This window comes from Tachysurus vachellii, chromosome 21, assembly GCF_030014155.1.
Source record: "Tachysurus vachellii isolate PV-2020 chromosome 21, HZAU_Pvac_v1, whole genome shotgun sequence".
Classification (NCBI taxonomy): Eukaryota; Metazoa; Chordata; class Actinopteri; order Siluriformes; family Bagridae; genus Tachysurus; species Tachysurus vachellii.
The window spans coordinates 8,032,764-8,057,387 of NC_083480.1; the positions used below are offsets into that span (position 1 = coordinate 8,032,764).

The 24,624-nt window shown below is 38.2% G+C and overlaps 2 protein-coding genes across 2 annotated transcripts; one reads left to right on the forward strand and one right to left on the reverse strand.

Annotated features, from left to right (window-relative positions):
- Positions 1-985: 985 nt before the first annotated feature.
- psmb4 (proteasome 20S subunit beta 4) lies at positions 986-4,922 on the forward strand. The gene is made up of 8 exons (XM_060897151.1): positions 986-1,026; positions 1,527-1,681; positions 2,249-2,455; positions 3,299-3,445; positions 4,041-4,122; positions 4,245-4,361; positions 4,483-4,571; positions 4,778-4,922. The coding sequence occupies exons 1-8, from the start codon at positions 1,012-1,014 to the stop codon at positions 4,788-4,790; spliced, it is 825 nt and encodes a 274-aa protein (XP_060753134.1). The 5' UTR covers positions 986-1,011; the 3' UTR covers positions 4,791-4,922.
- Positions 4,923-5,221: 299 nt separating this feature from the next.
- Positions 5,222-23,376, reverse strand: pogza (pogo transposable element derived with ZNF domain a). Its single transcript, XM_060897150.1, has 19 exons — positions 23,237-23,376; positions 21,342-21,453; positions 21,089-21,190; positions 19,335-19,429; positions 18,976-19,060; positions 17,628-17,822; positions 15,438-15,560; positions 15,149-15,237; positions 13,677-14,107; positions 13,244-13,398; positions 13,060-13,160; positions 12,817-12,963; positions 11,888-12,022; positions 11,502-11,707; positions 9,147-9,287; positions 8,986-9,045; positions 8,768-8,880; positions 8,104-8,128; positions 5,222-7,632 (listed from the first exon to the last, which is right to left on the reverse strand). The coding sequence occupies exons 2-19, from the start codon at positions 21,439-21,441 to the stop codon at positions 5,979-5,981; spliced, it is 3,957 nt and encodes a 1,318-aa protein (XP_060753133.1). The 5' UTR covers positions 21,442-21,453; positions 23,237-23,376; the 3' UTR covers positions 5,222-5,978.
- Between the last annotated feature and the right edge of the window lie 1,248 nt (positions 23,377-24,624).

The window sequence follows — 24,624 nt, forward strand, 5'->3', positions numbered from 1 at the left end:
GTTAGCTTGCATAATGAAAACAAATGATGAAAACAGTGCATGATATTTTCTTTGAGAAACAATTACATTACAATTAAATCATTATTTTAATTTTAATTCTATTCATTACATTCATCCCAAGCTAGAATACAGAGAATACACATGTATTTATTTATATAAAAAGAAGCCTCGTTTGCATACGATTTTAATGCAAAAAAATACAAAGAAAAAGAGCAAATCGACCAGCAAAAATGAATTTGATTCATTTGATTGATTTCTTCTGTGAATCTTTTCTTTACGTTATGTTTACTAAAACATTAGAAATGACACTTTACTAGTCTACATCATCACTTAGCCCTTGTTATCTAGTGCACTATGCTAGTGAATATTCCATTTGAGGTTGTGTTTGTGTGTGTGTGAGTGTGTGTGTTAATACATGGTGGTAACTAACTCTTCAGTAGACACAGTTTTTTCTTCTTTTCACACTCAGAGATGTTTTGGTCGACAGCAGCGACGTTATTAGTTACGTCCATGTACAATAATTAGAAAATTACGAAAAATGGATCGTGGCCAGTTTAATCTGGTCTGATTATTAAAATGACATCTTTAATGTCACTATTCGTCGTCCTCGTCTCTGTCGTGTACATACAGTGACACATACTTGATATTATGTAGAATTGGCAGAGTTAAACATGCTGTAAAATCTCAGTTCAACATTATCTTTATTCTTATTCGAAGGGTTTTGATAACACACTTGATAAAACAAAAGACGTTATAAAAGAGTTTATATAACGTTTGTCAAAGCAGCTATTTTTCCTTATAATCCTTTAAATTAAAACTTGCTAATTATTCAACAAGAGCAACAGGCAGAGTTACTAAACATTGTGCAACACAATTCGGATACCATATGCCAACTTACACTGCTTGACATTTTTATAAAAAAGGAGTGAAGCGTTTTTTGCCGCTTTGAGCTCATCGTAACCGAATGCTGGACCGCGGGTGCGACTCGAGCCACAGTACTGGGGGCGCGTGATGATGACGTGCCAAGTGAGTGACTGATTGCCGTGAACGTAATGTATAGACTATCTTAAACTTTCTTGTCTCTTTGAATTTTAAATCACTCTGCATTTATATAGATTGCTCCATTAAAACCTCAACATGTGGTGAAAACAACTCTCCACTAAAAAAGTGAGGGGGACAAAATTTTTTTTACTTTTTATAAAAAGTGCGGGGGACATGTCCCCCGCGTCCCCCGCGTAATCTACGCCCCTGTATATATATATATATATATATATATATATATATATATATATATGTGTGTGTGTGTGTGTGTGTGTGTGTGTGTGTGTGTGTGTGTGTGTGTGTGTGTGTGTGTGTGTGTGTGTGTTTGTATTTATTTACAATAAATGTTTTATTTACAAGTGAGGAAATATCAATGTACGTGTTCAAAATATAATAAATACAAAAAAAACACAATAAATAAAAGCTGATGAATGTTTAATGAAAATAGAAGTCATTTTCATTTCATTTGTTATTTGAACCGAAAGCGAGGTTCAGCGTCATTTCCGGCTTTGTTCAACATGGAGGCGAGTGGACTGAAGTTAAATTTCTGGGAGAATGGACCAAAACCTGGAGAATATTATTCATTCCCAGGAAGCGGTAATAACACGGTACCAGGATGCGGACCCATACGACACACACTGTAAGCTCTAAACGGTCTATTTTGTTTTTTTCACGTTTAATAACACAGATTGTACTTAGCTAGCTAGTCGGCTAGCTGTGTATTAGTTTCAGTTCGGCTAACAGTGCTGCATCATCATGGAGTCGCTAACTAGCTAACTGCTAATTATTGCCTTATTAGAGGCGAAAAAACAAACCAAACCCCTACAGATCTTCTTACTCGGACTTGGTCAGCAGAAAGGAAACATAATAATAGTCAAATTGTTATTAATAAATCATCTTTTTTTCCAATAACAAGTCCTATTAATGTAGCTTAGCTAGTTGTAATGTAGCTTAGCTAGTTGTAATGGCTACTAATGTAGCTTAGCTAGAAGAAATAGACACCTAACGTATCTTAAAAAAGCCAAAGATATAAGATTAGAGTTTATATACGTTTTCCGCACCAAAATACTGTATTTTTTTAGACTAATCAGTGTTTTTTCCTCATGTATTGCTCCCTAGTACTGATAGTGTTAGCATTGATATTCAGGATGTTGTTATAATGTGACGCTTTATTTTTTGTCTTTATTATTTTCTTTGTGCTTCCCAGAAATCCCATGGTGACGGGGACATCAGTGCTTGGGGTGAAGTTTACAGGTGGTGTGATGATCGCCGCTGACATGCTCGGCTCTTATGGCTCACTGGCTCGTTTCCGTAACATCTCTCGCCTCATGAAAGTCAATGACAACACCATCCTTGGAGCTTCAGGGGACTACGCAGATTACCAGTACCTCAAACAAGTCATTGAACAGATGGTGTAAGTTTTTGCCTTGAGTTATACCTGTATTATTCTGTACGGTCAAAGCAAAGCATTTCTCATGCTGTATGAGAAACACCATCCAGTTTTTTTTATATATATATATATATATATATATATATATATATATATATATATATATATATATATTTATATACACACACACACAATACTATATATATTGATTGTATATAAAAAGTGTGTTTTGTTTTTTTTACATAGTTTTTAACTTCTTTAAATTCTTTTTTTGGTAGTGGACCATCCAGTTCATATTATGGCTTGTGCTATAGCAGATATATACAGCCAATTCACCAGCTCTTTTTTTTTTCTCTTGCGGTTAATAAGATATTGTAATAATATTGTTACAATAATGTTATTGATAAATCACAAAATTCACATATACATTCCTGCGTTGCAAATCTTGACCGTTTCAAATCAGCAGACTGTTACAAACCACTGAAGCTGGAGATTTCTTACAAAAGTACTAAATAATACGACTACTGAGGGAAAAGATTTTTTTAAATATCTGTAGTTGTCGACAACTCCCATTAAAATTGGGAGTGTGCCATAAAGCTCCCTGTATGAAGAGATAACATAAACCTGTGATTAGAATTAGAGCCAGCCTTTTTAGAACTGAGCTTTCAAGAGCAGGAAGAAAAAGGGAAAAATCATAGACATTTCGCCAGAGATAGCGTGTTCAGATAGCATGTTATCTTCTATTGTTTTTGAGAGGAGGGAGAGGAGACTTAGAACAAGTGGCAGGACAAATGTACAACTTGCTTTAAATAATCCCTTTATATTGCTATTAAACAAAGCACTTTCTTCTCTGTGCTGCACATTTAGGATTGATGAGGAACTCCTTGGAGATGGCCACAGCTATAGTCCCAAAGCCATCCACTCCTGGCTAACACGTGTCATGTACAACCGCCGCAGCAGAATGAACCCACTTTGGAACACTGTCATTATTGGTGGATTTTACAATGGAGAAAGGTGAGATTTCAAATACGTTTCCCATGACTACACTGAAAATTCCCTACAACACTACTGTACCTTGGAGTTTTACTAACTATAATTGTACCATATTTATTTTAGTATATATCCGTTCTACTTAATAATTTTTTTTTCAAGCTAATCTGTATTTACTGAATCCGTCGCATATGTACAATCACCACAGACACAGATTTCCATGTTTTTTTGGTACCCAACAAAAGAACAGACATCATTTTTACTCAAGAGTTGTATTCTAAATCTAAAAGCAGCTGTTGGAACTAGTCAATGTATTCCTCAGTACAAAGGACGTGTGTGTAACATAACTGTCAATGGCAATCACATGTGCACTACAGATGTGATGGGTAGACACTAGGTTCAAAATACAGTGAAGTTTTTAATAATAGTTAACCATGGCTTTTATAAAATGGTGATTTCTGGATTCTGTAGTTTTACTGAAGTATTGGAGTTGAGTGATTGCACATGCTCTTCATGAAGGAAGCTTGATTAATATGAAAAGACCAAATATTTCTAGAAGCTACTTTCTATAGATAATTGATGGATATTTTCCCACAAATCATCTTTTTGTATTTTGTAGCTTCCTGGGCTATGTAGACAAGCTAGGGGTTGCATATGAAGCTCCAACAGTAGCCACAGGATTTGGTGCATACTTGGCTCAGGTAAGCATTAATCTAACCGCTTATTACTTAGGACCTTTTTCCACCTGCATGTTAAACAGCCTTTGGTTTAGAAATCATATGAATTGCTTCTAAAATCTTACTGCGTGCCTGTTTCTTTTCAGCCCTTGATGAGAGAGGTCCTTGAGAACAAAGTAGAACTTTCCAAGGACGAGGCACGGGCATTGATAGATCGATGTCTCAAAGTGCTGTATTACCGTGATGCTCGTTCTTACAACAGGGTGAGAACTGTTCCTGATCATCATTAATAAATATAAAAAACATTTGAACCAGTTGAATTAAATCTGTTTTTTAAGGAACCGTTATAATATACTGCGTCACATTATTTCTGATTTACTTTAGCACGAGATTGCCATTGTGACTGAAGAAGGAGTTGAGATTCTGGGACCACTGTCATCAGAAACAAACTGGGACATTGCCCGTATGGTCAGGTGGGTCAAAGTGTGTTAATGTTTCTGTGGTAGCCTAAAAAACACAGTGCAATTTCCATATTAACATATTTTGTTTTTGGTAATGAATCTATTGAGTTCCAAATTGTTATTACTACTGCATAATTCATGAAACAGATATGTGGTCAGTTTAAAAGTAAAATTAAAACTTTTTGAAATTAACAATTTCAAGCTTTTTTTTCTTGCAGTGGCTTTGAATGAAGGCTCATTATGCTTTACTGGATTACTTTCATCAGTGGATTATTTGTACAACAAGATAACTGTAATATCAAGACTACACTTAGTATGTTTTGCATTTGTATTTGTTACCCAGAAATAAAAACATAAAAAATGCTATCGTGTCCCTGTGTATGGGTTTAAGCCTTTGTTCAAGTTTGTATTTTATTTGTATAACGTGTGTGTGTGTGTATGTGTATATACACAAAGTAATGCAATATAACCAGATGAATCTAGCTATTGGTCCAGGACACTGTACTGTTAGTACCACCATCATATACAGCTAAGCAAACTCACCACATGTTCTGTGCAGCATTTAAAATTATAACTGTTTGTTCTATAGCACTGTATTGCAGATACACCTAGAGTCCAGATATTCCAGTACATAGCAAATTGGCATTAAGAGTGTCAAGAAATAAAATCACCAATATAAACAATGCATTTATTGATTAGAAAATAAAATGTCCCTTTTAGAAAACGTCTAGAAAAAAAAATCAGTTTTAGTGATAAAATGAGGTTTATGTAATATCAAAGGACAGCCCTTTAATTGTGAATATGCAGCCCTAAATACAGTAGATAATCTGCAACACTTGTAGACAAGGGGACTGTTTTTGCTCATTAGCAGTATTAATACTCAAAGTAAAAATTGAACAGTGACACTTTGGCTGGTCTATAAAACAGTCCAGCAGTCAAAGCAGACAGAATTGGACGTGGATACAATAGGAATTATTACAATAGGAGACATATTTTAAGGTGAACTTAAAGATATTCTTAGGATTTTTGCACATTAGATAAATGACCGATACGCGTACTGAAAGTAACGTTAGTATCACTTCAGCATGTGTTCCAATGTTTATGCAGTAGTGTGTGAGAAGACCTTTGCAGTTTCAGCCAACTTTATGAAATTATTAAACGGCTGAAAAATCTTAAACAGAGGATAAACTCATGAAAACATTTTAACCAAAAAATTGTTTCATCATCAGTGACTGACAGAAACTGAGAGAACGAGGCTAAGGCAACGTCTGTAAAATGAACAGAACAGTCAAGAAACACTTAGACATGATCAATAAGCTACTAGGCAAATGTTATTTTCTTACTCAAAATCAAAGATCATTCAGAGCAGTGTGTTGTGAATAAGTTCGGCATAAAAACAACCTGAAGATTTTTCAGACATCAGTTTGTCATTTCTGCATCTTCAAATCCATGGAAAGTGTCTGGATCACTATCTTTCTCAAAGATTTTCTTCAAAGCTTGGGGATTTGATGGTGAAGCCAAGCTCGGAGAACGTACTGATGACATGTTGCCTTTGTCTTCAGCCTTTGGTTCATCATATTCTTCTTCCTGAATTGTGCTCACCATGAGAGCTTCTGTCAGATTCTGCACCAACTCAGAAAATCCTCCTGGTGCTAACTCTGAATTAGAGTTCAACACTGGCTCAAAAGAGCGCTGAAGAAATTCTGGCCTTTCTGCTAGGACATCCAGCATTTCAAGGAGCCAAGCTGACAACAAAAGGGCTAGGTCAGCAGGCACAGCACCAATCAGGTCTTGGGGAGCTTCAGTCACATGCTGGCTCCATCGAGCTTGCAGGAACTCTCGTAGCACCAGACCAACACAGGCCTCTAGAGGCTGCACACGACAAGAGCATGCGTGAGGGATGATGCCAGGCACAGTGTTTGCATTGTTGAGCAATACTAGGAAACTGTGACTTAGGTGACCCCGATATGGATCCATAACTAGCAACCCCATGCTTCCAGAGTTTGGCTTCACATGCCGACGCCACACTTTGTCAAACCATAGCTGGAGTCTTTCTTCATCAGAAAAGCCCTCTGGCTTAGCCTCCAAGATGATGTCTGGCAAGGTCGGTGCATCCGGGCTTAGAGACTCTCCTCTAAGAAATACTATGGTAGGTAAGATAGTGCCGTCAGCTAGAGAGGCGAGTAAAATATCTATAAGCGGTTCCTTGTCGCCAACCAACTTAAAGGCGGACATCATGGAAGAAGAATCGGCTGAGGCAGGATCAAGCTGCTCCATGTCTATAAAAATGGAAACCTCATCCATAGCAGCAATGGCTGACAGACCCAAGCAATGTGAACTGACCTGCTTATTTATAACTGAGGTAAAATTGTGCATACGTTCCTGAACCTTATGGGGTAGCATTCGCCGAGATGTGGCTAATGACTGCAGAGATAAATCATGGTTGATCAGGAAGTCCACAGCCCAGCCATAAGAGATGCCTGGCCCACCATCAGCGCTCATGAACTGTGCAGCTTTGGAAAAAAGACTAATTTCATCTACAGGAAGCTGCTGCTCACGCTGACACAGCACCCACTCTGCTAACCGATCACTTGCACGAGGAATTAACCCTTCTCTGCTCTTTGGTGGCCCAAGCTGAAGCTGACGCTTGAGTAGCAAGGATTGGACTTCCTCTGGCTGAATATCAAACTGGCTGGCTGCCTGAGGAACGCCAAAGCACAGGGCGTAGAGTATAACCTTGAGCTGTGCGATAGTAAAAGTTCCTCCGGGTTTAGCTCCAGCTTGAGTGTTAGCTTCACTGTCAAGTGCTATTTTCTCTGGTGTTAAATCTTTTGGCTGCGTCCCACAATTCTCGTCAGGCACAGTGCTTTCAACTACAGGTTGTACTTCAGAGGGAATAGATGGGGTGTGTGCAGAGCTATCAGGGGGGTTTATGCACCCCCTGAGAAGGGGCACAGGATTCGTGGCTTGTGGAAGGGAATTCTGATCCACTTGAATTTCTTCTTTCTGTAATGCAGTTCCACAGTTGAGCCGCTGGCCCTTCCGAATCAGATCACTTGGTATGAAGACATATCTAGAAGGAAAAAAAAACGTTAACAAGAGTTTAAAACTACTAAACATGGTAACATTAACATTAGAAACATTAGGTCGCCCTTATAAATTAAGGCAATTTCAATTTAGGGTGCAACAATGTGATCAAAATGGTGATGTGGCATGCTCAACAGTTGCTTGCGCAAAATAGAGCCTTAATCATTTGCCATGTAACTGGTTTGGCATAAAAAACATTCTGGATAAAAATCCATTTAAAAGTGATAATGCTTCTCATTGTAATGTCATTTTGTGACATTTCACTGAAAATGTTTCTTTAAAAAATATGCTTATTTAGAGCTATGCTTCAATGTAGAATCTTTTAAAGAGATAATCAATACACATCTTTGAAAAGTTTCTCTTTCTTTATTCTGCTTATTTCAACAATTTCACTAGTGTTGTTTCTATTGCATCATTATTCTTTATGATCTCTGCTCCAAAAGACAAATCAAATTACCTTTTATAGCCACCGGAAAATCCCTCTGGAAAAAATAAAAAAGCAGATTAACAAAAAAATCACAGATTTGTCATCAATTACATGCAAAGATTTCCATCACTCTGAATGAGTGACCTACTGACGAGCTCAATCAACTGTGTGTGGTAATGTGCCAGAAGCTCTGCATTCAGAAAACCTGTTTAATTTAAACCATGTTTTACTGTAATATGATGTTTGTGTCAGAGTATAAATAGTTAATTCAACTTGTTTCTGGGTTTTCAATCACAAAATCTGTATTTTACAAGAAATACAATGTTAGAATCTAAAAGCTTAATAGGACGTCCCTCGGTCCATCCAACCCTGTAATTTATCCTTAATAAATCTTTAGAATGTCGTTTGTTACACTATATAATAAACACATGCACAATCATACATATACAATAGCTAATAGAAATTTCAGGTCATATTTGCTGCTCTATATCCACTCTACTTTGACAAAGATGTATTCATGGATGCTTTTTGTTCAATCCGAGTCGGTATATTAACACGTTATTTGGCTAAAACTAAACACAGCTACTAGCTGCGTTCTTGTTTCCTATTAATTAAATTCTTATCTGAAAGATCAAGTAGAGTTTTACATGAGTTGATATGAGGGATAGTTATTTTCCTTGCTTGACATTCTCACCATTGAATTTGCAGTGGCTGAAGGTGTGGCTTGGATTCCTAGCTAGATGTGTAGCCATCATGTCTCCAATCTCAGTGGAATACTCACAGGTACTGCAGCGTAGGTTACCCAACCTTTCAGAAAACCATAATCATAACATCAAACACTACCGCTGCACTGAAACCAGTACACAGCAGAGACTAAAAATAAAAATAAATAATAATAATCAGGTCACTTACCTCGGACAGGGCTTGTACAAGTTCAGGTATTTAGTAAGAGTTTTGCGAGGAACATGATAACTGCAAAAATCGACATTAAATATTAGTGAAGTTTCTGCAGCAAGGACTAATGACACTTATGATATAACTGCTATTGTTTATTCACACTTACACACACATACCTGATCATGTGGTTAGCATATGCTCTGGAGCAGCAGGTGCTATAACGGCACAAGGAGCAGTGCACAAATGTGGGGAAGTGAGAGGAAAAATCTGGAATCTCAAAGTTACATTCGATGCAGAACCAACTTCTGGAAGACTCACTGGAAGCAGAAGACAGATGGTGATAAGATCGTCGTGTTCGAGGGCAACTTTTGTAAATAGTGTCCTTACAGCTTAAACATTCCCCCATTTGAACATTTCAGTGGGCACTTTATCAGGTCTGTGACCATACAGTGTTGCCTGTAGATCAGAGGTGGACAAATCACCAGCTGTTCATTATAAATTTTATACCACACGATTATCTAATCTGCCATTTCTTAATTGTTCTTAATAAAATGAGCGTATGTTTAAATGTAACAAATACAACAGAGTCATGGCAGAACAAAACACGGCTCCATTACACACAGCCTCGATAGGAACTGTTTCACCACTTGATTAAATTAAGCTTTTTTACAGATTACAACCTTTTTTTCTTCCTAGCAATACGCAAAGATATGGGAATGATTATGAACCTGAGCAAATTAACAGACGTTTACATGCTCGTGTTGCACATTGTATCTTGCACTAGCCCGCTACCAGCTGCTTGACTTTGAATGCCTCCTGTTGCACATTTACAATATCAAGGGAAGCATTCATTCATTCATTCATTTTCTACCGCTTATCTGAACTACCTCGGGTCACGGGGAGCCTGTGCCTATCTCAGGCGCCATCAGGCATCAAGGCAGGATACACCCTGGACGGAGTGCCAACCCATCACAGGGCACACACACACACTCTCACTCACTCACACAATCACACACTAGGGACAATTTTCCAGAGATGCCAATCAACCTACCATGCATGTCTTTGGACTGGGGGAGGAAACCGGAGTACCCGGAGGAAACCCCCGAGGCACGGGGAGAACATGCAAACTCCACACACACAAGGTGGAGGCGGGAATCGAACCCCGACCCTGGAGGTGTGAGGCAAACGTGCTAACCACTAAGCCACCGTGGCCCCCTCAAGGGAAGTATTGTATAGTCCAATTATTTATTTATTGAAAGTCTATGTACAGTATGCTATTGCATAGTTTGTATAGTCTGTACTAGCTGTATAGTCTGTTCTTGCTCCGGCCTATGTATCTGTCAAATACATAGAGTGTATTGTTTGTACTGATGTGCGTACCTGCCCCTGCTTCGTTGTTGTTTTATGTTTTATGTCTGTATGTATGTTGCACCGTTGACCTGTGAGACACGACATCTTGTTCCACTGCATGTCCCAACATGTTGCTGAATGACAATAAAGCTAACTTGAACTTGAACTGTCACACAACTAATAGAGCTCAACATGGCAGGCTGTGCCATTAAAGGCATTCTCAAGAAAGAAAGAAAACTATAACTACACAAAATCTTCCTCTCCTAGAGGATATTAGCATGAAATATTTCAGGGTTCAATCACATTAGCTGGTAAATTTCCAAGCAACCGAAACATGACACCGGACAAAGCGCTTGAGCTTTCACCTACCTGATGGATTAAGTTTATGATTTGTCCATCCCTGTAGGTACACAATTACTAACCATCTGTTGCTATGTGCAGTTTGTCAGTTCCTGGGTTGCTGATCATCTTAGTAAGACACCGTCCTGCTATAAGCACTACAAACACTTACTGACACACACCTCCACTATTGATTCACATTGTAGGTCTACAGTTAGTCTGCTACAGACCATCATGTTTGGATATTTTCATTCATCTTCATTCATTCATCTTCTACCGCTTATCCGAACTACCTCGGGTCACGGGGAGCCTGTGCCTATCTCAGGCGTCATTGGGCATCAAGGCAGGATACACCCTGGACGGAGTGCCAAGCCATCGCAGGGCGCACACACACACACACTCTCTCATTCACTCACGCAATCACACACTAGGGCCAATTTTTCCAGAGATGCCAATCAACCTACCATGCATGTCTTTGGACCGGGGGAGGAAACCGGAGTACCCGGAGGAAACCCCCAAAGCACGGGGAGAACATGCAAACTCCACACACACAAGGTGGAGGCGGGAATCGAACCCCGACCCTGGAGGTGTGAGGCGAACATGCTAACCACTAAGCCACCGTGCCCCCCTGGATATTTTCATTTTAATTTTAATATAATTAAAGTATAATTATCTGATCATCACTGCAACAACCACAGTCAAGCCACCATCAATAATAAAGTGCTCACTGAATGTTTTCCTTCTGTAAACAATCCTTATTCTACAAAAAAAACGTAAAACTGAAGCAAAACACTGGTTTATATACGATTATCTAGTAACCCTAGTAAATGACTCTCACTCACCACTGTTTCTGAAACTTGGTCATGACTTCCAATATGCTCTCAACAGGCTTCCTCTTCGTAGGTGTGATTCTCTTGAAAGCGGTCTGAGGTGCAGGAACTGAGGGTGCAGGAACTGAGGGTGCAGGTGAGCTTTCACTGCTAGTACCAGGTTGACTGAAATTAGTGTTGTCGTTTACCTTAGTCACAGAATAAGCCCGGATGGTTATCTGAAAGGCAGATAAACAACTGGTATCTAAAATTGTCATCTTGAAAACAAACGGCTCGTTATTAACTTTAAAAAGAAGCTTTTAACTTATGTTATTATTAAACTCAATCAGCAATACAAGACATTTACTGCCATGCTGTAAAAAACGAGAGGAATGCAGTTTAGAGGTTAGTATGCTTACCTTAGTACCAGGTTTAAGCCCCAGCAGCTGCACAGGCCTGAGATGGGTCTGGTGAAATAAAAACTTGTGCTCTGCCTTGTCCTTTGCGTAAAGAAACTGAAGCCGGCACTTGTCACAATGCAACACTGATTTTTTCTGGACACAAAAAGAAAATTGCAATTTTTCTGAATTATAACACTACAAATACAAGTGACTGGCCTCACTGAATTCCCCTGACTAAATCTACTTAACACAACAGGCTTCTATAAACTGAAATATTTTTTGCTTTTGCATGAATCTAATCCAGAATCTAAAATTTGCTCATTCATTATTTTTTTAATGCCCCAAAACAAAATATTTTCCATTTCAAATCCAGAGAACATTTTCTAGAAGCTACTGCTACTAATTAGAAATTAGAAATGTGACCATGAAAACATTTTATCTTTAAAGCGTCCTTTATCCATAGCCTAAAGTAGCCCTGCCCACACAGTAGACGTTACAATAACAATATCATTTCTTTAATATAAAAAGAGTAAACACTATTTATAAATGAATTGAAATCATTCTATTTTTCCCCATGAACAAGTTTATGAGTAATTAATAACACTGATGTTGGAATTATTTTAACTGGTTATAATAATAATAGCTTGAGCTGACAGGGTTGAACCACACCTACACTTTTACTCTAGTCTACTTATTACAGTTACAGAAAACAATCAGCACTTTAATCGTAAGAATTCCACATCAGTCTCCACGGTATTTTTACATGACTTATATAAAAAATGAACTTTACTGTTTCATCCAACAGTAAAGGCCAACACAGATCCAGAATAAAGAGCCACGTTGTGACAGTTATTTATCTCTCGCTTGGCTGAAACTGACTGTACCACAATATAATCACCAATCAGGACAGATCATTGTTATCTCTACTTCATGCCAGTACTAGTTACCTGGTGTTTGTTGTAGTGGAGCTGGTAGCTGTTGCAGGACTTGAACACTTTGAGGCAGTACGGGCACAGAAGATTGCCTGTGTCCTTGTGGAGCTCACGGAAATGAAGTATTACATCGTAGTAGAAAGAAGAACGGAAATTGCAAACCTACATAATAAAATACCCCTCGTTACATTTCTGCGCGAATGCCAGAGATTCATTTTGGTAACATTCTGGTCTTAGGAAATCAAACTGAAGGGTTACCTGACACATGTAGGGCATTTCACCAGGCTTGTGAAAGTTTTTCATATGATGCAAAAAGAGGGGAGTGTTCTCATAATGCAACTCACAGATCTTGCAAAGTGCTGTAGAAAAAGGAATGAGAACTTGTTAGTGCTCTTGGTACAAAAAGTGCCATGCCCAAACTTCTCTGTGTCAAATGACTCACATGCAGACTCTACTTGGCTGTGGACGGCCTCGAGGTGGCACTGCAGGGAGAAGGGTGTGCTAAAGTTGCGGAAGCAGTGCTGGCACATCGTGTGGGATTTCTCATCAGCCCTCTGATACTCCATTTCCATATGGTGCTTCATGTGGTTCATCAGCCTGCAGGGAGGTGAGAAACTTTACTATTACGCATTTTATCACAGTGATGCTGATCTCATTAATCAGAAGGTTTTAATTAAATTCAACAAGACATTTCTGATGAAACTCAAATCACAGGTTCATATTAATGTGTTCATTCCATATCTTATTACAAACCTGTGGTACAAGTAGAAAAAATACTTCAGGATGTGTTTTATTTCTTACATATTCCCTACAGACCTAACACAATGTAATGTAATACGTTTCTCTCCGCCCCAAATCCGAACAAAGCATCTTACTTGATGTTGTTCTTCAGCTTCTTGTCGCAGAGATGGCATTTCATCGTAACAGGCACCTGGTTATTTTCTATCAGGACAGGACGTCCAGGGTCCTTCCCGTAGTAGAAGTCTTCCACTAGCATAATAAGCTTGCCGTGCATATCATAATCACCGGTGCCAGGGATTCGTACACCCTCTGGTATCTCAGATGTAGTGATGTGGTTCAGAGAAGAGGGAGGAGGAGGTGAAGGAGGAGAAGGAAGAGAAGGAGGAGGAGAGGCTACTGGATGTCTGCTGCTTGCAGGGGTTGAGGAGGAAGGGGTGGGAATAGTGCTCTTAAACACATTGGATATGGATTGCACTGGGTCACTGCTACGCCTGGGCCGCTTGACCCGTTGTCGGGGTTTGGTGGCCAATGCATGGACACTGTTTATGAGGTCTGGATTACAGTGCTGAAACGAAAGACAGTGATGAAATTGTAAAACAGATCGCTCATTATCTGGAGTTTATTTGTTTAAATGTTATCATTTCTTCTAATTACATGCTACAGTCAGCGAAAGGCTAAATTTTTATACATTCTGCTGCTTATGGGAAAGGATGCACATTAAATAAGAGAACAATGAAACTTAACACATGGTTGAAGCTCTTATTTGATGTGTTGAGTGACTGATCTGACATGCTTCTGCTTCTCTCACTCTCACTCATCTTCTACCGCTTATCCGAACTACCTCGGGTCACGGGGAGCCTGTGCCTATCTCAGGCGTCATTGGGCATCAAGGCAGGATACACCCTGGACGGAGTGCCAACCGATCGCAGGGCACACACACACACTCTCATTCACTTACGCAATCACACACTACGGACAATTTTCCAGAGATGCCAATCAACCTACCATGTCTTTGGACCGGGGGAGGAAACCGGAGTACCCGGAGGAAACCCCAGAGGCACGGGGAGAACATGCAAACTCCACACACACAAGGCGGAGGCAGGAATCGAACCCCTAACCCTGGGAGGTGTGAGGCGAACGTGCTAACCACTAAGCCACCGTGCCCCCTGCTCCTGCTTCTCATAAATTGTAAATATTGTCTCAGTCTGAGGTACCAGTGTCTCCTGAACATTACTGGAATTGTATTGGCTGTCTTTTTGCTGCTGAGCATCATATCTAACCGCATTCATAAGAGAAATATGATATCAAAACAGAGCAAGGTGTGCTTTTTATTATTCAAATGTTCTCACTTGAGTTCATGTGGAAATAAAGTTTAAAGAGTACACTAATATTTAATTCAGTGAACGAATACAGGTGCCTCATTTACCCAAGACTTAAATTCCTGTGCGTTGTTTTTTATTGTACATAACTAGCTAATGACTTGTCAAACACACACTTATATGATTTAATGAACTGATGGATTCACACTCACTAATAGGTTAATAAACAAAGTAAAGCGAGTGTAGACACAGTGTGACTGTGTGGTTGTGTGTGAGAGGAAACTTACACACATGTAGCCACGAAGCTCATGAACAACTTTATAGGCCACGTTACAGCGAGAACAGGACTGAGGCGCCTTGAAAACATTCTGAAATACTAAAAAAAAAAATATATATCATTCATTTAACATCTGTATTAAATACTTAAGGCACATAAGTAAAACATATTTTTTGTAAAAATAAATCCATTAATGTAGCTAAACATGAAAATGTTTGAAAGTTTCCATACAAGTTCAGCTCTCATTAGCAAGGTATAATGTCTAAATAAAGAGGGAAAAAAACTAATTAATAGCTGACCTTTGGGGGAAGGAGTAGGAGAAAAAGCAGATTTCTGGGCTCGGACATGGGTCTTTATTGAGGAGACCTGAGTTTGATCAGCAGTAGGAAGAAGCTGTAGTGCTGAAGATGATGTTGGCAGTTCTGAAGATAAAGGTGTGGTAATAATACAATAAACACTGAGGCCAGTTAAAAAACAACAACAATGTGTCACGCTAATTAGACTGATTATTTAGTGTAAAAACAGTCTAACAGTGGTATGTAAACTGCTGACCATCTATGCAGCAATAATCTTATGACAATAAGGGAGACTCAAAATAAAATGAAGTGATATTGATGTCAAATTTCCTTCAACCCACTTAGGTTGAAAAATCTTATTATATGTAATGTTTTATAACGGTGCTTTGCACCATAGATGAATATAAAGGCTTTGAGAGCAATACTATACCAGCAACAATACGAAACCTAATAATTTTATAACCTCTGTATTACAGATGTATTATAATTTACCAGATAAAACGTTAAAACCTGTCTCCTTTAGCTAAAAGACAAGCTCTTGTTTTCATGCTGAAGCCAGCTGTTAGCTCATTAAAGTCCCACATTTGTACAAGAGAGACATACAGCATCTCACAGAAGTGAATACACCCCTCACATTTTTGTAAATATTTTATTACATATTTTCATGTGACAACACTGAAGAAATGACACTTTACTACAATGTAAAGTGAGTGTACAGCTTGTATAACAGTGTAAATTTGTTGTCCCCTCAAAATAACTCAACACACAGCCATTAATGTCTAAACCGCTGGCCACAAAAGTGAGTACACACTTAAGTGAAAATGTCCAAACTGGGCCCAAAGTGTCAATATTTTGTGTGACCCTCTTGGGCATGGAGTTCACCAGAGCGTCACAGGTTGCCACTGGAGTCCTCCTTCACTCTTCCATGATGACATCACAGAGCTGGTGGATGTTAGAGACCTTGCGCTCCTCCTCCTTCCGTTTGAGGATGACCCATAGATGCTCAATAGGGTTTCAGTCTGGAGACATGCTTGGCCAGTCCATCACCTTTACCCTCAGCTTCTTTAGCAAGGTAGTGGTCATCTTGGAGGTGTTTTTGGGGTCGTTATCATGTTAGAATACTGTCCTGCGGCCCAGTCTCCAAAGAGAGGGGATCATGCTCTGCTTCAGTATGTCACAGTACATGTTGGCATTCTTCGTTCCCTCAGTGAACTGTAGCTCCCCAGTGCATTCTATTCTATTTCCCCAAACACAACCTCTGGATGTGACGTGAGTGCAAGACCACATGCACTCACCTTCTTTGGTCCACCATGGTGAGGCCTGTTCTGAGTGGAACCTGTCTTGTTAAACCGCTGTATGGTCTTGGCCACCGTGCTGCAGCTCAGTTTCAGGGTCTTGGCTTGATCCACTTATAGCCTACACCATTTTTATGTAGAGCAACAATTCTTTTTTTCAGATCCTCAGAGTTCTTTGCCATGAGGTGCCATGTTGAACTTCCAGTGACCAGTATGAGAGAGTGAGAGCGATAACACCAAATTTAACGCACCTTCTCCCCATTCACACCTGAGACCTTAAATAAGTTTAGACATTAATGGCTGTGTGTTAAGTTATTTTGAGGGAACAGCAAACGTACACAGTTATATACATACACATATCACTACTTTACATTGTAGAAAAGTGTCATTTCTTTAGTTTTGTAACATGTAAAATAATAGTGTTGTAAAATATTTACAAAAACTTACTTCTGTGAGATACTGTATGTGGGATCTGTGTGTTTTTTAGGCTTATTATCTCAAGCAATCTGTTTCAATAACTGCTGAAGGGCAAATGTTTCTCTATTATTGATACCTGCAGCTCAGTATTAAGCCATAATGGGAATTTTTATGGGAAAATTCCCACCAATTCAAACCTTACAGCTTTAACTGTGAATTACAGGATCCCAAAAACGACTCTCAGCAGCTCAAAAACATAGTGTTTTAAAATATATTTTTTTTCCCTGATTCAATAAATAAAAAGTTTATTGTCAATATTTTGGACAAGATTAAATTTCCTGTTCCTCATTATCCCCTAAACCATGTTTATTTACAAATGGCATTACTGAGCCAAACAAACCTTTGTTAAAATCTGTGAAGATAATTAAATACAATAAATCACTAGCTATGACGTTCATAGCTGGTAAGTGTTAGATGATACCTGAGGCAGCTGAAGAGGTGTGAGGAAGACTGTTGGGGTGTGAGGTGCTCACAGCAGGCATCCCACTGGAGGTTACTGTGGTGACAGTTAAAGCAGATGGGCTCTGGATGATCGTCACTGGGATCTGAACAGCTGCTGGTTGTGGTGTGCTTGATAGAGATGCAAGCTGAGGAGAGATTAACGAGCCTGTCTGATCTGGGAAAAAGAATTAATTCATTAAGGCATGTCACATCAGATAACGGGAATAAAGTTAATACAAAAAATGAACAAGACTAAAAACCTCCTGACAAAGCTCTAAAGACAAGCACCATGTAAAATAGCTTTTTCCTCACAATATTATGATCTATCTTAATAATAGATAAAATATTTTTAGTGGGCATCATGGCACTATTTGTTCCCACTGCGTGGTTTTGAAGCATGAATTTGGTTGAACTAAAGGTCACCATCTTGACTGATCTGGGGCTGCCAAAATCAGAGACAGAGCACGCGCAGTCAAGCTGTTGTTTGGACCGTGTGTCCACGTCGTGAAGGTCTCGACAACTGACTGAGCCACTATTTGTTAGCTGATATTTGGTAATGCATAATGTAAATCAAATGTATGTGAGTATCATCAACTAACAATGTGACATCTGAAATTATACTGGTCAAAACTTATACTCAACACAAGCTATTTTTGAATCACTGTATTCTACGATTTTCATCTAGTTCTAACACCTCGAGCAAGTTTAAAAGCGGTGACCGGCTAGCCATACGAAAGTACTTTGAGTGTTGGCTAAGTCCTTATTGTAAATAAATTGTTGATATTTAGCTAGTGTTAGCAGCCTTCGTTTATGCCGCAACTTTGTGCACTCATGTTGGTTGTTAGTTATACCATCAATAACCACAAGTTAGCTTAAACATTAGTAAGGTACCAGAAAAGAACTCTCCACTGAAGGTCTGATAGAAAAGTTTACGTTTCTTTCAACAGTACTGTCAAGCGCTTTAGGTGAGTGTTCAAGTGCATGTTCATGAGGCTTAAATATGTACAAAACCATCAATCCCTTATCAACCAATTACAGAATAACTCCAAAAAAATTTATTTAACAAAGATTTTTGCCGGAGATATAAAGGTCAATAACTTGTAAAAACAACAGAACACTATCCCCAAAAATTATTTGTACAAATGCAACTATATGTAATTTAACTTTTGTTAAAAGTAAAATAAAAAAAAGTAAATATTTCTTATTTATTAAAGTTTGAAAACTTTAACCACTAGAAGCATCAAAGCCTTTTTGCTTCACCTCTCTAATGACATACAACCATATACTATACAGTCAGTGACAGTGATAAGAGAAATTTTAAGCCATACTAGGAGTCAGAAAAGTGACAGCTTGGCCTGTAGGCAGGATGTAACCAACTGGGGTGGCAATGCTCTTCTGGCTGTCTGAAGATGGCTAGAAATAAACATGGCAAAGAACAAAATAAACAAGAAATACCAACTTAAATAAAAATACCATATTTAATTACTCTAAACTGAGCAAATTCTTACAAAAAAATGTTTAGGACTGTATAGTAACTGCAGACCATCAAATTAATTGATACAAATACAAAAATTCAAGTACCATCACATAATTAAATTTCTTCAACAGATACATTTACTATGTTGATATAGCAAACAAAAGAGGCAAAAAAAAAAAAAAAAAAACACCAGGAAAAAATTCAGCAAACCTTTGGGGCAATGTAGATTTGTTGTCCCTTGCCTCCTGCAGCAATCTGAATAGACTGAAGAACACCAGCCAGTAAAGACTGTGGTACAACAGAACCTAAAGAGAACAACACCATTTAAACTTTAAACCAACAACACAGACTTTAAGACATTTGCATGCATCTCAAATTTCACTGGCTTTGCTTATAAAAGCATGATTTCATGAAGAAATCCAACAGATTTAGAACAGCATAAACTACAAGTAAATCGAATTAACCACTGAATAAAACATTTTTCCTGCAATAAAGATTTATTTTGTGGGTTGATACAAATATTCATTACTACTACTGTATGCATGCATATATTCTAACACCAGTACACTGTCAAACTCATAGCATATTATCATGCTGAAAGCAGCCGTTATAAAATAGGCCATAAAGTCTGTGATCAACATCAATTCCCAGGCATTGGTGTGGCCTTCAACTGATGTTCAATTGATATTAAGGGACCCAATGTGTGCCACACAATTCAACAACCATCAACAGACCATGGATTCATGGACACCAAATTCTGGCCTTACCCTCTGAAATGTTAATACACCAGAAGCATTTGTCCAGTTTCAATGAGCCTGTGCTCACTGTGGCCTCACTATCATGATTTTGGCTGACAGGAGTGAAACCAGAGGTGGTCTTCAGTGGTTGTTTTCCTTCCACCCCAAGATTTAAAATATGCATTCTGAGATACTGTTCTGTTTGCCATGGAATCATATGATAATTTAAGTTACCACAACCTTCCTGTCAACTCAAACCAGTCTGGCCGTTCCCTTCTGACCTCTCTCTTTAGCAAGGATTTCCACCAGGAGAGCTTTGTTTTGCATGATTCTGTATTAAGGTTAGAATTTTTTATTGATGTAGTTACACCAGCCTGTCTGGCACCAACAACCATACCAAAGACACTACAGTCAAAATTTTGACCCATGCTTATATCTGATGTGAACATATAGGGGCTTTTTACACCTGGTCACTTCATGCGTTTTCTGTGATCAGATAGCTATCCGACCGTAAAAAGACCAGGTCTAAATGCCCTCCGAAACGTTTTCGAGACAGATATAAATCCGATCGTTCAAACCACTTCAGGAGGTGGTCTGGGACGCATTTCAGATGAAACTGGACAGGTGTAAATGAATGTGGTTGTTCAAGCTACATACATCAGCGCTATATTCCTCCCAAACGGAATTACGTCACTCACAAGTGATCTTTCACCCAGGCATCGCGTTGGATCTTAAATGCACTGCTGCTGCCAGCGAAAATGCAGCAAACAGTAAATGCTGTTTTTTGTAGCATAACCGTCGTAACAAGTTTTTTCGTCTTCTTTTTGATTGCATTCTGAAAACCGCAGACACCAAACATGTTCCATTTCAATTACCCCAGAAATGAGGTAAAATATATTTGCATTTTGGGCGGGAGTAGAAAGATCGGATTGATATCTGATTCGCCGAGACGCATTTATGTGGCTTAATGTAAATGGAACAGTTTCAACAAATCGGATAGGTGTCGGATCAGAGAAAACACATGAAGTGACCAGGTGTAAAAAGACCCATAGAACTTGTAAATGAACTCCTGATACCTTAAACTGCGGCCACATGATTGGCTGGTTGGATAATTGCACGAATGAGCAGACGAACCAGTGAGTGGAATCTTAAATACATTTCTACAACATGCATAAATATGTTAATGACCAAACTGCTTACTCAGCATTTATTTCTTTGGAAACTTACCAGAAACAATTGGCACAAGTGTTGTCTTGATGGCAGAAGACTGCATAGTGGGAGCAGGAGACACAGAGGACGCCGGTGAAGATACTGCATGTCCGTTAAGCACTGGAGAGATTTTAACATTAAACAATGTAAATGAAGGTGGAGACGATGAAGATGATTTATTACATATTCGAGTTTTTTCCACACACATTACATCACTCCTCCAATCAGTTCTCTACCCAGCAATAAAATGTGTTGTATTACTGTTTCTTACCATGATTTATGTTGTCTGTCTGATTTGTCTCATCTGTGTTACTTTGACATGGTGCAAGTTCCTCCTCATCACATTGCATGTAAAATTCTGACTCCGACATGTTCCATAAAAACTGTAAAGCAATTTAAGATATTTATAAGGCGTGAAACAGAAATTAGTCCAATAGTCCAACACTAGTCTAATTAGAGTATTAAAAAATACTGTAACAGAAATTGAATATTTGGCCCCAGGTCAGCTAGTCTAGTTTTCAAGACATTAAGCAAATTGGCTTCTCTATCAGCTTATTATTAAATCATATACATTTATAAATTACTTAGCTGAGGCAGCTCAATGAACAAGAGGCTTGTTATACAGAGTTAAAGACATGTGGTCAGAAAGACAAGTGTAAAAAAGTTCTCTCTCTTTAGTATTCACAAGGCTAATCAATAATAGTAATGTGAAAGACAAGAAATGGAACAACTGTGAATTAGCTTATTTAGCCATAAAATAATCAGTAATATAAAAATATCAAAATGTTAAAGTTGTTGTCACCATTCAGTGATTGTAATTTGATTACTGGGACCATTGTAAATAAGCCGTTTCCTGTAACTGTGCCGTTACTGAGACCGATACACTGGTCATAAGTTTCGCTGACACACATTATATGGCCAGGCGTTTGTGAACACCTGACCATAATGCTAACATGTCATTCCTTTTTCCCAATTCATCTGAGAATTATTTCCTCCTGACAGTGGAGTCTGGCTGTGATTTGTGTTCATTCAACCACAAACGCAATAGTAGGATCAGGTACAGATCCTCACTGGGAGTTCAGTTCAGTTCACTCCAGTTCAGCCTAAAGGATTTCAGTGCCGTTTAAAGTCAGGACTTGAATCATTTGGCTCTGAATTGCTTTGCGCACAGGTGCACTGTCAAAATTCTTAGTTCCCGTGAAAAGAAAACGTAAAGCTACAGCATACAAAGACAATACAGACAATTCCAGCTGCTATTCCAACTTTTTGGCAACATATTCGACAAGAACCACATGAGAATGTGATGGTCAGGTGTCCAAAAACTTTTGCCCATATACTGCATTACTAACGTCTACCCAATGGATGACAAATGTGTTTTACTTTTAATTGTGATCAAGTAAAAATAAAGAAGTAAATTAAACATCTGCTTTGGCAGAAGTGAGTTCAGTTAAAGTTAGTTAACTGTTAAACATTAGACTAGTTTAATGTAATTCTATTTATATCTACTCTAACATTAAATACATTAATTATACACACATTATATATATATATATATATATATATATATATATAATGTATTAAAATGTATGTGTACATATATATAATGAATGTTTAATATATAAAATCATAATAATTTTATATATATTTATATAAATGAATAATTAATAATTGTATATATTATTAATTATTCATATACATATGATAATTATATATAATAAATAAGTACAATGAAACTATTTTTGTATCTAAGTTTGTTCTGATTTTTCTGTTTACAGTTAATACCTTTGTTTAAATAACATTTAAATGTTTGACTTTGCCCGATCGTATAAATGATGGTGGATCGTCGTGTTGAGTTTAAAATCTTTGTATTTAAAAGTAGTTTTTAATAATAAATGTGACCCACACTGACTCCCGATCAGCGCTGCCTCACTTTTACCCCCGGTGTCCGAGGCTAACATTAGCCACCGAGGCTAACCTTAGCCTAACATTAGCCACAGATGCTAACATTAGCCACCGAGGCTAACTTGCATGTGGATCCTCCTCCAGCTGTGTTAGCCGCACCGTTAGCATTAGCACTGCTGCTGCCTTGGCTACACGAGTTCAACAACTTACATACAAACGCACGCGACTCATCGCTGTCAATGAAAAAAGCGATTAATATCTTACCTCGTACACTTTTTATCGAGCTTGCAAATCGATAAAAGACACCAGTTTCCCCCGGACAGTTTGTTAGTTCGCGGGCTTTGCCATCAGAAGGAAAAACAATGATCTGAGGTGTGAGGACGTTTTGACTCTTCCAGCTCGCGCGCACTGGTAGGTTGAACAGGGTGTGACGTCACTTCCCCAACCTCTCACAGGCACGCTCATTGGCTGCGATCTTCGGGCTTGGGGCGGGATGATTGTCCGTAGTACAATTCATGAAGTCAAAATGATCAAGTCACTAGAGTTTATGTGAATATTCCTGTAACACTTTTAACAGTTTGTGCTGTGACTATGAATGTAAAGTATGAGATTTCACACGCAGAGCAAACGAGCAAACTGTTCTCAGTTCCTAAAACATGAACACAGTCATTAAAGTACATTTGACACTGCAGGCTAACCATATAAATAGCTAAATAATGTCAATAACACACATAATAATAACATAAAATCACAATCCATATCAAATCCGTGTCAGAATCAACTGCGTGTATGTTTAACTATAGTTAATAAATGGTATTGATACTACTGTCAGTGGTTATGTTGTTGTTGTTGAGTTTGTTGCTACTAGTTGTAGCATGCTAAGCAGGAACTAGCTAGTACAGTGTTAGCTTGTGCGGCTAACATACAGCAGATAACATCAATCTTAACAAAACAGCTGTGCTGTTAGTTACAAATGAACTCGTGCTGTGCTTTGTTCAAAGTACAACATATTTATGTTTATAGCTATTTATAAAAAACAAACAAACTCATGCCCTTCTTGTTAAATTGGGTATCTATGTGACATACCGTGGCTAATCCAGTTCAGCTAACAGATACCTAGCTAGCTTATTATTACTATTTCAAATGTTCAGCCCACAACAAAAATTGTACTCTTTTCACTTTTATGAATGACTAATATTTCGTTCCGTGTCCGTTATCCAAAAAAGTGACATATTTTGGAAATGTTTTGCTCCTCGGATACAGGATTTTGTTTACAATTCCTCTCCTAACTGTTTATTTCAGTTATCCTGAAGAGATCCATTTCTCATTTCTTATATTTAGCATCCAAAATCATGAATGTGAGTGTGTTTTCTTTTCTATCCCCGAAAGAAATGCATAATGTCCCGAAGAGTCCAGTGCTTATTAAATATTATTTTTTAGTGATCTGAACTGTATAACTATTTGTGTTGGTTAATTCATACGTCTTCTGAAATAATCACATATTTTGTAGCTAATTTCCAGTCTGCCTGCTAACAAGAAAATAGTAATTACAGAATGTTTACATAGCTAGATCTAGCTACTGTGTTATATATACTGAAGCATCGATTCAGTAGATCGAATAGCTATAATGACTACACACACGATAACGGCAT

What these genes read in the sequence shown, in the direction of transcription:
- psmb4 (XM_060897151.1), top strand. An exon ending in TTGGTGCATACTTGGCTCAG is followed by an intron (nt 4,123 to 4,244) that starts GTAAGCATTAAT and finishes GTTTCTTTTCAG; the next exon opens with CCCTTGATGAGAGAGGTCCT. An exon ending in ATGCTCGTTCTTACAACAGG is followed by an intron (nt 4,362 to 4,482) that starts GTGAGAACTGTT and finishes GATTTACTTTAG; the next exon opens with CACGAGATTGCCATTGTGAC.
- pogza (XM_060897150.1), bottom strand. Translation starts at nt 21,441, where the DNA reads ATGTCGGAGTCAGAATTTTACATGCAATGTGATGAGGAGGAACTTGCA. An exon ending in GGCTTAAACCTGGTACTAAG is followed by an intron (nt 11,708 to 11,887) that starts GTAAGCATACTA and finishes TCTGCCTTTCAG; the next exon opens with ATAACCATCCGGGCTTATTC. An exon ending in TTTTCCGGTGGCTATAAAAG is followed by an intron (nt 7,633 to 8,103) that starts GTAATTTGATTT and finishes TTTTCCTTCTAG; the next exon opens with ATATGTCTTCATACCAAGTG.